This window comes from Pangasianodon hypophthalmus, chromosome 13 (genome assembly GCF_027358585.1).
Source record: "Pangasianodon hypophthalmus isolate fPanHyp1 chromosome 13, fPanHyp1.pri, whole genome shotgun sequence".
Classification (NCBI taxonomy): Eukaryota; Metazoa; Chordata; class Actinopteri; order Siluriformes; family Pangasiidae; genus Pangasianodon; species Pangasianodon hypophthalmus.
This window is the reverse complement of record NC_069722.1, coordinates 11792893-11810653: the sequence shown is the minus strand read 5'-3', so window position 1 is coordinate 11810653 and position 17761 is coordinate 11792893. Positions and strand designations below refer to the sequence as shown.

At 38.3% G+C, this 17761-nt stretch overlaps 1 protein-coding gene across 1 annotated transcript; it reads left to right on the top strand.

Annotated features, from left to right (window-relative positions):
* Positions 1-4547: 4547 nt before the first annotated feature.
* ldlra (low density lipoprotein receptor a) lies at positions 4548-17679 on the top strand. The gene is made up of 18 exons (XM_026915997.3): positions 4548-4813; positions 8725-8847; positions 8975-9097; positions 9192-9569; positions 9701-9823; positions 9936-10058; positions 10150-10269; positions 10362-10487; positions 10590-10761; positions 11334-11561; positions 11659-11777; positions 11883-12022; positions 13317-13458; positions 13613-13756; positions 13880-14092; positions 15552-15626; positions 15739-15902; positions 16009-17679. Exons 1-18 carry the CDS (start codon positions 4756-4758, stop codon positions 16039-16041), a joined length of 2604 nt encoding a protein of 867 aa, XP_026771798.3. The 5' UTR covers positions 4548-4755; the 3' UTR covers positions 16042-17679.
* Positions 17680-17761: the final 82 nt, after the last annotated feature.

The following is a 17761-nucleotide window of genomic DNA, read 5'->3' as shown; positions in this document are numbered from 1 at the left end:
GCTGTCAGCTTACATATATATCAGGATAAATCCATGTTACATCGTCATGCATTCATTACTCTGTGTGTACCTCTGAGGATAACTTGGAAAATATTAAGTAATTACAAAACATCACTGGACGGCCATTCAGCACATGCAGAGAACCGTTTCATAGCGTTCTGGGAATGTACTGTTCTGGTTGCTGTTTGTTCCCTAAACCTTCTGGGAACTTTAACACAGTGTTCACTTATGGTTTGCATAACAACCGACAAGGAACGTTTACCAAATGTTGCTTTTTGGTACTGCTTTGTAACTGCAATCTAACCATTCCCATAACGTTCTCAAAGTACGACAAAGCTTGCTTTTAGGTTCAGTAATTTTCAGGATCAACAAATATTCTGTATTTCAGACGTGACTGTCTATTCTGCAGTTCCAACAATGAATAAATAGGCTAGAGATTTCCGTGATTATATTTAAATATAAAATAAAATGGCAGTGTTGCCTACCTGTAGGCGCGCGCCTGTCGTCTCGCGACTATTCAAATTTAAAGAGAACGTTGTTGTTATGGTTGTTGTTGTTGTGGTTGTGGTTGTTGTTGTTGTTGTGGTTGTTGTTGTTGTTGTGGTGGTAGTTGTGGTGGTTGTTGTTCCAGCTGGTTTAGCTTTTTTGGCGTTTGTGAATAACAGCGATAATTTTCTATTTTACTGCATCTTAGCTGGTTTCGTTGATAGTGGTTTAATAGTAATTAGAATTCGGTTATTCATAATTTATATTAGTGTGAAATAGTATTTTAATCGAATTTAGTCTTGGTTATTAGTGAGTTATTGTTCATTTGAAAGTATGCGGTTCTCTGAACCATCCCTGGTTAATGTTTAAAGTTTACCAGAACGTTAAAGGAACATTCTCTAAACCTGCTCACGAAATGCTAACATTAGCCTGTGTAAATGCGTTACCGCTGTACCGGCTCTACTCTTTAACCTGAATTTGAAATAAACCATTTTAAAAAATGGCTGAAATGGTTTACAAATTTTGGCTGAATGTGTAACTATATTATCATCCCTATGATGTGGAATTTATTTATTTATTTATGTATTTATTTGTTTATCAAGATTACAGGCGAGACTACATTTGCCTGACTTTACGACACTTCCTCAGAAGTGGATGTGGTCTGAGGCAGATTTTATAGAAAACATCTCGGGTGGTTACCTGGAGCTACGTTATCCTCGTGGCTTTGCCCTGTTTCTGTTATGCCTTTCTTTTCTAAATGATTGTTCTCTCATTTGACACTAGATGGTGCTCTGAGCCAAAAGGAAATTGAGAAAGCAGCTGTGTAAAGCATGGGGCTTTAAATGTTTGCCAGTCAGAGATCCCTTTACCTGTAAAATAAATTCCACAGAGCCTATCAGCTTTATAGCATGAACATGATGAATCCATTAAAATATTAGGCTCCTTAGTCAAATTTGTACAATAAAATTCTGGATATTTATTGGATACTGAACCTTCCGCCAACAGAGCACATTATCGAGTAACTGAGATTTGGATTAAACCTATTGTTTCAAGTGACCAGTAGTAGTACTTTGATACTGATGATCTGTGATATCTTACACACACACAAAAAAAAGGATGGTAGCAGTGCAATCTGATAATTTTTCCCCGCCATGTAGAACTGCTAACACACATGTGGAGATGACAGAACACACTAATTTTTATCTAAGGTCCTCTAAAGTAGCCTTATCCAGCTTACACCAGCTGTTCCACTTTCACATGAAGGTCAATACTCCTTTTCATCTCTTATATGTACACATTACTGTGAACTGTAACTTACCCACACTGAAAGCTAGTGTGCTACCTGAATCTTCATTAATCAAGCTCACTCTGAAGGGTTTATTATGCTCGTCAGAGAAACACTGTATCAGTCAAATTTAATACAGTGATATTAGATGCAGAAAGATGGGAAAAGCAAAAGTTGCACTTGCAGCATTAAAAGATCATCTGATCACATGTCACACAAAAGATCATTGTAAAAGCTTGATGCTGTTTGCCATCTAAGTATTAATGACAAACCGTGTCGCATAGGAGGCCTTTTGCATGTAAACCGTGTTTGGTTTTCTTTGAAGAAATATAATTCATATTAGATTAGCTCCAGCTTTAAATTTCATTGTGCCAGGTATATTTTCAGGCCTACAATCAGGACAGTCAGCCTACATCTAAACCAGCTTGTCTTTTGCGCCCTATGTTTACTCAAACAATTTATTCAGAGAATTTTTTTATTTCATTCATTCATTTATTGAATCAGTGAAGTCAAACCGAACAGGAATTTTATTAGTTAGGGTTTCCGATATGGTTAGTACTCTACCACAGAGAGTGCTTTATATTTTCTCTTTTTATATATAGGTTTCCTAGGCAGATATTCATCACTAAAATCACTGCAGATTAGGACACTGAAGAAATTATGAAGGTTTTCTTTTATACAGACAAAAAATAACCAGTTTATTCAACTCAGTGGTATGGTCACATCTGCCATCATGTGTTTAAAGGAAACCATGTTAACTTTTTAACCTACAAAGAAGTGCCTCAGTTTCACAACTGAAATAAAACACCTGCTGGCTAATCATATATTAACTGTACCAAGTAAACACATTAGGAATAAGAGTTGTTAGATTTAATGAGTCTCTGAAACCTTTGCTCCGGTACAGTAGAAGTGGTAATTACACTCAAATTTATTAATAAGTGCAATCAAGATACTGGTCACAAGCAGCATCTGTCATTATCGCTTTAAACTAATCCATGTTAACCTCCTGACCTACAATTACAATCCTTCAAAAGTGTAATAAAACTGGCTCTGTCTCCAAACTGCTTTCAGTGGAGGACAAAGACATACACATGTCCTGTAAATTGTGCTAAAGAAACGTAACTCTGTGGATCACCAGCAAGAAATCCTGATAAAGGAAGAGCTACTCTACTTGATCCATGCCATGCTTCTGTTTTTGCTCTTCAGAGCAGGAAGGTGACAGTTTAATCCGTTTCAATCTACATCAAATAGGATTCACTGATAGGTGCATCTTCTAGAAGACCATCAATCAGGCTTCACTCCAAGCCTTCACAGTGGAATGGATCTTCTGCTGTCTACATATGATTTCTGTGTGCTGAGACAACAGGAATTGCTAAAAAATGTCTTTTTTTCTTGTTTTGCCTTAGTCTTAGATATTAAGATGATCAGCACTAGTGTCTTGTAATAAAATGCAGACATGATATAAAAGGATATGAAAGTGTGTATTTTCCTGTTTCCCAGTAGCTCACCATGGTGTGTTAGATCACTCTGGAATTCTTCAGGGGATTATATTATTTCCTATGTTGGTGGTGTTGCATATCACATACATGTTTTTTCTTTTTTTTGAGTTTTGAGCTCTTTTTACTGGCATTTTAAGAATATTTCACTGAAAGACCAAATGAAAATATGAGACCGAATCTGTTATTCATTTATTTAGCTCCAGTCATTGCTTTGCATGGTAAATGTTACAAAAAATACAAAAATGCTGAAATGAGCAATGTGTGGAAGTAATATACAACCAAACATGATACAGCATCTTAATAATGAGTGGGGATGGTGAAATCCTCATGTCTAATTTTCTATTTATAGTGACTTTTTTTTTTTTTAGAGAGAGATTTTGAAGGCTGCGCACTCTTTCCAACATTTTCCTTCTCCATTTCAAAACCTCTTAAGCCATGATCAATGAACCAGTGAGCTCTGGGGAAAAAAAAAAAAAAAAAGACAAAAAATAAAATGTTTGGACACTAAACCACAGGAAGCATTCTCTTGCTGTGTTAAGGGAAAAGTGTTAGATTCATTGTGTTCTGTACTGTGCCAGCTCATGTATATACTGGAAATTTTGGAAGCACTGAGCTGCTCAGACCCTTTTGATCTTAAAAAATACAGTCTGCAGACAACTGCAACAGATAGCATGATGCAATATGTGATGATGGTGCCTTTGTGACTTTGCGCTTCCGGTTACCTTTGCTCATCTTATTTGCACACACCTTACTAGTCAAGGCCACATGGCTTTAATGCCACTAAGTGTCTCATCTCAGTGTTTATGAGTAGAAGACATTGCAGTGCTAAAACATAAATAAAATAAAATAAAATAAATCAATATTTACTGTAAGGAAATGTGGTATACAGGTGTCATTGCTGATCCATGCATTATGTGAGACACAGATACAGATATTTTACAATCAATATATGTTTAATTTTGTTTTCTAAATTGAATTTTTAAATATTTTTTCAGCATAGTTTAAAACATGCAAATGTGTGTAGGCCCTCTGTTATATTATATTATATTATATTATATTATATTATATTATATTAGATTAGATTATCAGTAGTACTGATAGAATTCTTGTCTGCTATGTTAAACTGGGTGGGTCTACGCTGTTGGGGTGGCCGCTCAGGACACGCCCCCTCCAAATGAAAACAGTGCACCTCAAAAATCACACCACCCAACCCCGCCTCTCCGTGGTGAAGCCCCGCCCACTCTACAACCCCATTCAAATTTAACTGATTTCAGCATAACACAAAATCTAGTACCGGCACTGGCGAGTAAAAGCGCACTATATTTTGTCGTACTAATAATTGTGAGTTTAGTAGCTACTTTTAAAAATTAAAATACTTAAAAATAACCCACAGAACATAGGTCTACGAAAAACTATTTTTAATAATTATCGTAAACATAACGTGGAGCAAGCGCGGAGAGGCTGCTGACACTTTATTAGGAAACTATGGAAAAGACTTTATTTTTGTTCTTCCTGATATATTTAACATGCCCAGTTCAAACAGGTAAGACCATTATTTTATTGTTAGTGTAAGCAACATTTATAATTTATTACACTCTGTAGAAAATATGCTCTTTCCTAAACAATAAATAATTTCCAGTTTTTCTTTAAATACTCTTTGCAGTCTTTGTTTCCCTGAAATGTAAGTTATATCTGTAAGTAATCAGTCTCTAACACAGTGGCAAGTGGCAGTTATCCTTGGCAAAATCTCCTGTATAGGTTAATAGCTCGTATAACAGGTTTATTAATGTTGCATCACTCTGCAGAGCTCTACACACACACACCCACACACACAGACAAATCCCAGACCCTCGACACACATAACGCGCATGCGCCATTTTTTAGCATGCAGAATAATGACTGTGACCGCCCATGTGTCTGTTCAGTAAACAGTTATTCTGTGACAAATTGCTAATGATAGATAGTATAAAATTAAAATGGGCAGTGCTAAAAAATCTTATCAGTGTGAACATATATAGAATAAAGTCTAAAAAAAAAAAAAAAGCCTAAAAACTCTGCAGAGTATCTGCCCACTTATTCAGCTCAATCCCACATCCCTTTGTTCAGTTCCAGGAGCTGGAGTTCTGTGTATCTGGGCTGTGCCTGTAGAGGCTGCCTAAAGAGCAGCACTCCATAGTATGTTCGCCCCCTACCACTTTTCCAGGAATTCCCTCTTTATTATGTTTCTGAAAATGCATGGAGAATGCCAGGAACATTTTACGAACATGTCATGACCTGCCCACTTTTCCAGATTTATGGTGCACAATAGAGGGGCCTTTTTCCTGTGGGGTCTCCAAATCTGGATGGCTGAGATGACCACTGTTTAGTTTCCCAGTAGTTTTGCTTCTACTGTACTGCTCCACACTGTGTACTGCTGGACACTGTATGTTGCATTATTACAATGTTGACTCAGACCCGTTTTTCTTGTGGAATCTAGTACAGTAGCCATTTTTTTAGTTTTGAGCAGACGTCTAAGGATTTGGATTACCTTTAATTTAAATATCTGGTTTCTCAAAGCTTGAACATGCCTATATGTAAACCACCAGTTTTCAGTAATTTGATTTGTCCTGCACTATCATTCTGATGTGCATTAAATCATATTTTCATTTTAACAGAACTCAGTTATGATTCATGGGCACCATTATTGTTCCTATGCAGTCTTTGTTGGTACAGATGAAAGATTTTGTGTGGTGCCATAATAAATATTCTCAAATACTTAAAAAATGGCAGCAACATATTTAATTGTGTCCTAGCTCCTTAAGACTACTTAAGCAATTCTCCATGAGAATATAGACATGTCTGTACACTGCTGAATCCAGTACAGATGGAGCAATTAAACAAATTGAACACTAAAAGGAACATTTACTGACGTCAGACTGACTGTGGCTCTCATTCACAGCGTCTTATCAAATGGATGAGTTCCAGAATAATATCAGTTTAACAAGTTATCACAGAGAATGTGTTGGCAGAAAATCCATACTAGAACAGTGTGTCAGGTGTGAAGCTTTCCCCTATGTCGTGAGGTGAAATGCAAAGGGCGGATTTTAGCCAGTTCTAAATACACAGGATTCCACTTTGCATGACAAAAAGAGTAACCTATGTGCATACATAATCCTCTAAACCCCTTCTGTCTTTGGTGTGCAAGAGATTAGAGGAATTAATGATCAGATTGGTTTACCATTGATTGTATACGAGGCTTAGTGAGTGAGTGATACTCTGTATAGTACTTGAATTTTGTTTGTCAGTAGGCAAATTGTCAATGTTATACAGGCATAATAAATTATGAATGGCTCTTTTTACTCTCTTTTTCCTTTTGTATCCATAACATACTTTTGTGTGCACTTAACCAAGTCGGCCAACAGTGGTGTGATCTGTTATATCCCTCCCCTTTGGGTCATGTCACAAACAGGTGACCATGCTGTCAAATGTGCATTGGCACTAGAAAGAAATTCCCAAAGTGTCATCCATCCACTGACATCCTATTGGATGCAGGACTGTGCGTAACTAACTCAGCTTAGTTAAAAGTTGGGGGTTGGGAAGAAATGTCACATTGTGACTTTTTTTTTTTTTTGGTTTGAACAAGCAGACTGAGATCATTAGAGTAGATCTGAGAGTAATGACAGTTAATCATTCAGCTTCATATTTTGTTGGCTATGGTTCAAACTATCACTATTGTCCAATCACTATTCTTCACTGTATAAAGACCCTGATGTATTCTTTTTACTTCTAATGGCAGTAATACGCGTGGGATCATCTTTCATTGATTTTTGGTAATCCGGAGCCTATCCCAGGAACACTAGGCGTAAACTAGGAGTACACCCTGAATGAGATGCTTGTCCGTTGTAGAGCACCTTGCACACACATATTCACACACTTATTCACACCTAGGGGAAATTTAGGATTTTTCTGGACAGTGAGAGGAAGCCAGAGAATATGGAGAAAACTCATAGGGAGAATATGGGAAAAAAGTAATGGGGATAAAGTAACACCACTGACAATATGGAAACAGGATCTAAAAAAACACTTCAAACCAGTTGTACTCAAACTAGTTTAACCAGATCTTGATTCTAAATCTTTGATTACAACTGGTTTGATCACACCAGTTGCACAGAATGAAACTGGACTGAAAGAACACACACACACACACACAACTGTGCATCCTCCATCCTCTTTGCAAATTTTTGCACATTACATTATGCTGCTACAATATTTATTATACTGTACATAGGCTGCTACTTGTTATGTTTACACCTATTTCAGCAACTTATATTGTACTCTTTTTGCACTATTGTCACTGGATTCACTTTCTAATAGTACTGTGTACTGGTCAGCGCTGCACTGGGACTTACTGTGCCCATTGTCTATCCCAGTAGTCATTGTACTGTCTTCTGCTGTCTGCACATGTTTGCACTTGTGCACTTTATGTATAAATTTATATAGTCTCTTGTAGTTCTGTGTTGTTCTGTGTATGTCTTATGTAGCACATTGGTCCTGAAGGAACGTTGTTTCGTTTCACTATGTACTAACTGGCTGTATATGGTTGAAATGACAATAAACTCCACTTGACTTGACTTGATATGAAATACAATAAGGTGTGTCATAATCATGCAAAACTGGTTTTATAAAGGCATTGACTTTAACAGTTGCTTGTGGCGGTCAGAATTGAATCTGTTGGCTGTCGGCACACAAAAAAGTTATGAAGTTCTTTTTGTGTTTGTTTCTTTGCTTGTTTATGAACAAATACTTGCTGGATGTGTGCTAAAAGCTAATGAAATCTGTCTTTCTCCTGACCTTAGGTAATGTTAATAGTATAGTTTTCATCAAGTTAAAAGGATCTGTGTCAAGCGATGGTTTTAAAAATACTTTGCCAGACAACACAGTTCATATTGTAACTCTTACACTTGTGAATTACTTTCTGTTGTTGTGGATGGTCCCACATAGATATCCTCAAGTTTGCAAATACAGTTTATGCCCATGTCTCACCCTTGCTTCAGTGAAAAGCTAACATGGATACTGTAGACCTAATAACTACTGCTGTAATCATAAAGACTGCTGTGCTCATCTCATTTATTCCTACTCACCATATTCTCATACTGACCATCCTTTGAACACACTTCATACTATTTGCCTTTATAGGATATAATTGTGGAAGAGTAATTATTTTTAATCCCACTATCTGGTGTCACAGAAGAGGATGGGTTCCCTTTTGAGTCCGATTCCTCTCAAGGTTTCTCCCTCATGTTGTCTCAATGAGATTCTCCTTGCCATGGTCACCTCTGGCTTACTCACTAGGGATCAAAGCCTGCCATCTGGATTTCTGTAAACCTGCTTTGTGACAATGTCCATTGTTAAAAAAAATAAAACGTAAATTGAAACTGAATTAAAAATCGTATTAAATATCTTCTTGTTTTGCAGAGGTTGGACCCTGCGGCTCAAGGAATTTCCAGTGCGGCAATGGGAAGTGTATTACGATGAGATGGATATGTGATGGTACAGATGACTGCGGTGATGGCACTGATGAGCTCCCTGCTTCCTGCAGTGAGTAGCTCATTAACATGCAGATACTCACAAATTTGTAATTTGTCAGAGCAACAAAGTTTGGTGGTATAGGATACAAAAGACATTTGTGTTAACACTAATCTCGCATTCTGTTCATTGCTCTCAGTGGCAAAGACATGCAAACCCAGTGAGTTCCGCTGTGGTGGACGGTTAAACCAGTGTGTGCCTAACAGCTGGAAATGTGATGGCAAGGCAGACTGTGAGAACGGAGCCGATGAAGCCGGCTGCAGTGAGTGATGCTTCATGTTAACCTGTAATAATAACATTGTGATAGACTAAATATGTCTAAAACGTCTTTATTCTCTTCTTCGCTTCTTTTACAGGTCCCAGACAGTGTCTGAATGGTGAATTCCGCTGCAGCAATGGTCAGTGTGTGTCTCAGGCTTTCGTCTGTGATGAAGATGCTGACTGTGATGACGGCAGTGATGAAGCGCAGTGTCAGCCCACTACCTGCAGCTCGACTGCTTTTCGCTGCAACAACTCAGTGTGCCTGCCGCGCCTGTGGGCCTGTGACGGAGATACTGATTGTGCAGATGGTTCAGACGAGTGGCCTCAGAACTGCGGCCACCGACCTTCTCCATCTCCCAGTAGGCCCTGCTCCAATATGGAGTTCCATTGTGGCATTGGGGAATGTATTCCAAACCCCTGGAGATGTGACGGAGATCCCGACTGCCCCGATCAATCAGATGAGAAAGACTGCGGTAAGTCAAAAACCTTTTTTTTGTCCTGCCAAATAACAGTTGGAAAAGCTATATGATGATATGTTGTTGTAGATGTTCATGTGTGGAAGGAGTTTTAAGTAGAGTAGCTTGAAGGTTTTGTATTTGCACAGCCGTATCCACATGCCGGCCAGATGAGTTCCGCTGTGGTGATGGATCATGTATCCACGGGAGCCGCCAGTGTAACCAGGTGTATGACTGTCAGGATATGAGTGATGAACTGGGCTGTGTCAATTGTGAGTCTTTACTCTTGGAAAAAATGCTCTATTTCTGAAAAAAGCTCTGAAGCTATAGCTGCAATATGAGTACAGTGTGTTAAGATGGCTGTATCATGACGACTTTTTTCAGCAACCCATTGTGAAGCACCATCCAGGTTTCAGTGTCGCAGCGGTGAATGCATCAGCATGGACAAAGTTTGCGACAAGCGGCGTGATTGTAGGGATTGGTCCGATGAGCCACTGCGTGAGTGTGGTGAGTAACAACCCTCTAATAAATCCACACCTGAAACTGTTGTGTGGTTACTTACTGTGTGTTTTGGTAACAATGTCTTTCATCCTGACAGATTCTAACGAGTGTCTGTACAACAATGGTGGCTGCTCTCATATCTGTAATGACCTAAAGATTGGCTACGAGTGCTTGTGCCCCAGTGGATTCCTCTTGGTAGACAAGAAACGCTGTGAAGGTAAGACAGTGAAGATTTGGGAATTGCTCTGTTCAAACCACCCGCACATGAATATTAGGTTCTACCCTCTGGCCCGCTTTTTCATCACACAGATATTGATGAGTGTGCCAATGGGGACACATGCAGTCAAATCTGTGTGAATCAGGTGGGCAGCTACAAGTGTGAGTGTGCTGAAGGTTACCAAGTAGATCCAGCAACCAAAGCCTGCAAAGCTATTGGTACGTGTTCAAGCTCTAGGCTGCACCGTGTATCACTCATTTCAGCCTGTTTTGTTGTTTGTTAAAGTCTTGGTCTAAGATGGCTTTCTCAATCTTGCTCAGGAACTGTAGCCTATCTATTTTTCACTAACCGCCACGAGGTGAGGAAGATGACTCTGGATAAGAGTGAGTACACGCAAGTCATCTCACGTCAGAAAAACATAGTAGCACTGGACATGGACATCGCCAACAAGGAGATCTTCTGGTCTGATCTGTCCCTCAAGAAAATTTATAGGTAATAATCTAATAAATTGGGGGTTCATTCATGTAACTCTGATCTTCTATTGACTGATCCAGTAGGACAAGAGGTTCTTTCATTAAGAAAGCAAAAGTGAGTGCAAAAGTTTGTGCATAACGACAGAATGAAGACCAATTTGAAGAAAAATTGACATTACAAAATGAAGACCATTTTTTGTTTAGCTAAGTATAAGTATGTTATGTTTCGCAGATAGTTTCTCATTATCAAATGTAACAAAAATAATAGTCAAGTAACGAATAGATCACATAGTGTATGCTATGCTAAGTGATAAAGGTTAAATGTTTGCATTTCCCTTTATGAATGTGATATAAATATTATCTAATGATTTATATACACACCCTTTGGCTTCAACCTTCTTTGTATCATCTCATGTTCAGATTTTGGATCTTCTCATTTTAATATCTGTGACCAATTCTTTCTGATATTTTTGTTCTAAGTATATCAGATTGATTGGTCACTATTTGCCTTCACTCCTTGTCAGGTGTTACAGAGAGACAAAGCAACACAAGATTTGCCTCATTATGTATAGACTGCTCTGTATTTTCTAGAGCTCCCATGGATGCAGCGTTAGACTCATCTCAGCATAGCACTGTGATTGACTCTGGCTTGGGTGCACCCGAGGGGCTTGCAGTGGACTGGATCCATGGTAATATCTACTGGACAGATAGTGTACGTGGTGCCATCTCTGTAGCCACAGCAGATGGAAAGAAGCGCAAGACGCTCTTTGGAAAAGACCTGACCAAGCCAAGAGCTATTGTGGTTGACCCAATTAAGAAGTGAGTCACAAACTTGAAGCTTAAAGTACATGTTTCATTTTACTAACTATGCTGGTTTAGTCTAATCTTGTATGTCTAAATTTGTTATACTGCCTAGTTTTGTGTACTGGACTGACTGGGGTACGCCTGCTAAAATTGAGAGGGGCGGCCTGAATGGAGTTGATCGCAGCACTTTGGTGTCTGATAACATTGTCTGGCCCAATGGGATAACTCTTGGTAAGAACTTTTTCCTCACGTAGTCCTGCGCACCTTGATAGCATGGGCATGGATGTATTTGATGAATGTGGTTTGACCTGTTTCTTTTCCTTCCCCTGTGTTTAGATCTGTTGAACCAGCGTCTGTACTGGGTGGACTCTAAACTGCATACCCTCGCCAGTATTGATGTGCAGGGAGGTGGCCGTCGTACACTCATTCTAGACCAGGGCCGACTGGCACATCCACTTAGTGTCACAGTGTTTGAGGTGAGTTTAATTGAATTTTAGATGACATTAATAATAGCATAGCCTCAAACAAAGGCTACAAATAGGCTACCCTGTAGAAGACAGCATACAGTCATCCAGCATACAGTCTAGAAGCTCACTTTTAGCAGATTTCCCATGTGCAAGATGAACATAGTAGGGCTAATATCATTAACCAGGGTTTCCAGGTTTTACCTAAATTTCCAACATAGCTACGTCTCAAAATCCACACAAAAGACTTGAAACTAGCTAAAAAAAAAAGCATTGGAAAAAGGAGACACGTTAGACACACTGTATGAACGTACACTTTCACTTGTATTCGATTTAATTCTGATTATTTGTTATTAAAAAATAAGATCTTGTCACCTGTGGAATATTTTTAAACTAGCCCAATCCAATCAATCCTAGTAACTCCCCATCCTGCTCCAAAGGGCCTCTGTTATCACTAGCTGCAGTTCACATTTTGACCACTAGAGACAATAATTCTACGGAGCTAAGTGGGGCAATGACCACGCTGCCCCACAATCTAGAAAGGTGACCAAATCAATGAAACATCAGCTTATACCATCAAACAACATTTTTAAAAAATCGTTGGTCACTCAAAAGAGGTAATTAGCATTTCTATGTAATTTAAAATGCATGGAGTTGTGAATGAGGACTTTAACATTTGATGAATGGCTGATAGGCAGTATACAGTGGGGCACTTGCCCACCTGCCCCTGCAGACGAGCTACCACAGATGCTTGGCTAAATCTCTCTAATGAACATGGACTATCATTTAAAATCCTATTTATAGTCTATTTAAATTATGCCATATTTTAGAAATACTAGTAAAAACTCATAGTTATATTACAGAGATTATTTATATGTTATGTTGAAAGTAAAAATTATTGAAATTACAGTTTAAACAGTTTTTTAAATTGTACTCTATATATATATATATATATATATATATATATATATATATATATATATATATATATATGGTTATATTTACAATTATGTCACTTTGTCCAAATACCTTTGAGCCCCTGAAAATGGAAGTACTTTGCTTAAAATGGCTGTAATTCCTAAATGGTAAATGCCATATTTTTGTGGAACCTCTTAAAATAAAGCTGAAAGTCTACACTTCGATCACATCTTGATTGTTTTATTTCAAATCCATTGTGGTGGTGTATGTCACTGCCCAGATACATCCGGGCCTGACTGTAAATGTGTTTTTTTCTGGGGTTCAAAGGAATAAGGAGTTATTAAGAGGATATATTAATAGGCATATTAACTTCATTTGCTGTCTTCAGGAGCGAGTATTCTGGACTGATGTTAGCAACAATGCTATTCTGAGTGCTAACCGTGTGACAGGGGGAGACATCACAAACGTAGCAGAACACCTCACATCTCCAGAGGACATTGTGCTGTATCACAACTTGAAGCAGCCCAGTGGTGCGTCAGCTAATTTATATGACATGAACAAAACCCTACACCTCTGCATCATCCAGTGCAGGGTTACAGTACCATACAAAAGTAGTAGAAATTAGTCCACCTATTTTTGTGGTTTTGCTCAGCATTCATATTGGATAATGTTGTCTTTTTCCAGCTGTGAATTGGTGCAAGTTCAACAATGGTGGCTGCGAGTTCCTGTGCTTGGCTGCACCACAGGTCAGCGTCTTCTCACCCAAGTACACATGTGCTTGCCCTGATGACATGATGCTGGACAAAGATATGAGGAAATGTGTCCCTGGTAAGATCATTGTTTTGAAGAAAAGTCTTGAGAGAGTATGTAAGACACAAAAAGATGAAAACAATCATATAAGTACATCTAATGTTATTTCGAGTCATGACTCTGAATTTTTCTTTTGGACAGCTGTTCCAACAACAGCACCACCAGTCCAGCCCAAAGTTCCCACCACAGGCCGCCCTCATATAACCCCACATACTACACCAAAAACATCTGCCCCAAGAACCACCAAAACTTCAGTTCCAATCGTCACCACTGCGGCGAAGACACAACCCACAGATGCAGCCAGAGCCAAAACCCCCACAGTCAACACTCATTATGAAGTGACCACACAGACAAGTAAGAGATGATTTCTGAACATCATTTTTTCACTTTTTTGGTGAATGAAAGACATGCAGTTGATGAAACACAAAACATATGAACTTCACACTGCAAGTTTGTGATTATAATATTAGTGTCATTTTGTACAAAAATGCATTCTGTAAATACCTGTACTGCTTGAATGATGGGAGACTCATCATTAGAAACTGGGGTTGATTTGCATTTAAATGTAACTGAATGTCAGCAGCATGAGAGTGAAAGCTACAACCATGACTATGGATAGATTGTCCAACAGGTAGCGTGTATATGGTAAAAGGATGGGACTAAGAACTGAACCTTGAGGTACACGTTGAGTGGCAAGGGCAGGGGATTATATTTGTTTTCCTAAAGTAACAAACTATATTCTATCAGACAGGTATGGTCTAAACCTGTAATGTCTGTAGAGCAAGGACGGAAAAGAAATATATCATATTGTCTATTATAAAAAGCTGCAGTGAGGTGAAGGAGTTATCCAAAATCAGCAGACAGCAGGAGGTCACTGATCACTCTCAGCAGAGCAGATTCAGTACTATGATCTGCACCAAAGCCGGACTGAAAGAACTCATAAAGGTCATGAGAAATACTTTTTAATTGTATAATCACCACTTTTTCTATTCCTTTAGTCAAAAAGGGAGGTCTATAATTGGCAAGAGAAATGGATGGAAGGAATGCATTCAATTGTTTAATTGAAACTCTTTAGACTTTTAGAAAAAAAAGTGTTAATCAAGGAATTCTTTAAGGCTTCATCGAATAACTAAGTGTTCTTAGACTGGTAAACAGGTTCTACTTGTAATGATTTCCACCAGAGGGATGAGTTCCACCAGAGGGATCTCCAAAGAACCCTTAAGGGTTTAGAGTCTAACTACGGTGAGGTTGTTTAGGCAGTACCTGGTGTGATAGAAAATAATAGAAGACATTTGTCCACTTGATGGATAAACACCTTGTTATAGTAAGCAGGAACCCTTCCATAGTTATTAGACAGATTATGGACAGATAGACGGGTCAACATGGGATATTACATAGTAAAACATCATAGTCATCAGCATATAAACTGATTGTATGTGGATGGCATTTTACACATTTGTTAATATAACATGACTGATTTGACTTTGACTGGTTCCAAAAAAAAAAAAACTATTGCTATACCTAACAGAGTTTAAAAAAAATGCAAACAATAACAGAGAGAATAATGATAATCCTTGTCAGACATATTGGTTTTAATTGTTTTAATACGCATTTATTAGTTACAGTATAGACAGGAATGACATTTTCTAGATTTCTGTCAAGCTTGCATTGTCAAATCTGAAAAACGGAGTAAACTTTAGCACCTTTGGTAAGATGGGGAAAGAGAAATTTTATGAATTGAGCATTGATTCTGCATATTTCTTGGTCAGTTCATAGGTGAACTTCTCTCATGTTACTTTTGGTATTTTTATAGACAGTCACAGTGCTGTTGCAACAGTCAGAGAAGAATCTTCTACACTGCTGGCTCTTTACATTGCATTGCCCTTCGGTCAGTATGACTAAATACATCATAATATATTGGAGATTATAAAGAGACTGAATTGTATGTGCAGTATTCTTTACATAATTTAATATGGCCAATAACTTTCCTTCTTCTAAAGTGGTTTTATGCCTCCTGGGATTTGGTGGCTTGTTGCTGTGGAGGAACTGGAAGCTGAAAAACACCAACACCATTCATTTTGAAAATCCAGTCTACCAGAAGACCACAGAGGATAAAGTTCACATCTGCAAGAACTACAGCTCTGATGGCTACTCCTACCCACCGGTACGACCCAAAACCTCTTTATTGTGATTTATCAGTATAACATTAGTATTAGCATCTCTAGCATATTTCTTTTGGAAAGTCTAATATTTTCTTTTTTTTTTTTCAGAGGCAAGTTGTCAGTCTTGATGATGAATTATGAACTTTACCATCTATGCTAATACTGACTACACAATCTGAAGGTGCTGCAGTAACAAGCTGGAACAAGCTCAATGAATGGATGTTTAGAGATTGTTGTTGTGTCCAAGGACACTAAATCACTTTTTTAGAGGCAATTCCTGGGGCAGGCTCATCCAGGCTCATCCACTGCAGGCTTCTATGAAACACAGGGAAACAAAGCAACCTCAAAAATCATTGACCTCTCATATGTGGTATGTGTATGTAAGACAAGACTGCAGTATTGTTAAATAGAGTATTCTCACTGAAGAAATGTTGTAAATATTGTGTATGTGGAGTTTTACATTTTTGAATGCATTGTAAATACTAGTTCACACACCACTATATGGTATACACTATATGGCCATAAGACCTTTGCTGATTTAGTCCCCCTTTGCTATTATAATAATGTCCACTCTTCTGGGAAGGCTTTCCACTGGATATTGGAGTGTGGCTGTGGGGATTTGCTCATTCAGCTACAAGAGCATTTGTCAGGTCAGGCACTGATGTTGAGTGAGGAGACCTGGTGCGCAGTCGGTGTTCCAGTGCATCCCAAAAGTGTTCGGTGGTGTTGAGGTCAGGGCTGTGAAGGCCACTCGAGTTCTTCCACTCCAACCTTGGGAAACCATGTCTTCATAGACCTCACTTTGTGGACAGGGGCACTATCATGCTTGGGCCCCTTAATTCCATTGAAGGGAAAATGTAATGCTACAGCAAACAAAGACATCCTATACAATTGTGTGCTTCCAACTCTGTGGCAATAGTTTGAGGAAGACCCACATATGGGTGTGAAGGTCAGGTGTCCACAAACCTTTGGCTATATAGTGTAAGTACCAAAACCTCAGGTCATACACATATATTTATGGCTAATTCTTAAAAGGCTTTTGTCAATACTGAATGAAGTAGCAACACCTCCTGTTCCATGTAAAACATCAGTTCAGCACCTCAAAATGGTGCTCTTGTCACTCAGATGAACCGTTCACCAGCAGTGGTTTGATAAACCAAAGTCTATGAAAACTGTAAAACTGATGAGGCCGTGTAGTTGATTACGTTTTTTAAATAGAAACACTGTTGAATACAAATCGGTAACCCAGCAATATCTCATTGCTTGTTCTGTTATGGATTATTTTTATGCTTGTGTTTTTGCTGTTCGTTCTTTTTGTTCGCCTCTGCAGATTAGTCATCAATGTTGTTTCGTTTTGTTGTTTTGTTCAGTGATCCCTGTGATTAAGATGAGAGACCAGTGCATGTATGTAATTCATCCATGAGGATGTGTAAATATTTTACTTGTATATGTAAATACAATTTTTTGTCACCCTAGTTTGGACATTTTTAAAGCCCTCAGATGTACATAAACAAATTTCTTTATTTATTGTAGAATTCACATGCCTTAATTGACATTTTGAATGACCTTATCTGTATCATCCCCTCTTTCTAAATCTAAAGACCATTACGTATGATGCTGTTTGCTCTGATCAGCTGACGTAGTTGTACACAGAATGATCTGATTGCATTTCACATTTCTCAACATGGTATGAACTGTGATTTGTATTTTTTAGGAAGAAGTTCTGAAAATTTCTTGGGCTTACACTGATTTTGAAAAAAAGGAAATAAACATATACAATACTTTTTTAAAATTTGTTTGCAATATTTGAGGGTAAATCATCTAAGCAGCTTTGTCCTGAGATAGAACCAAATAATTGTCT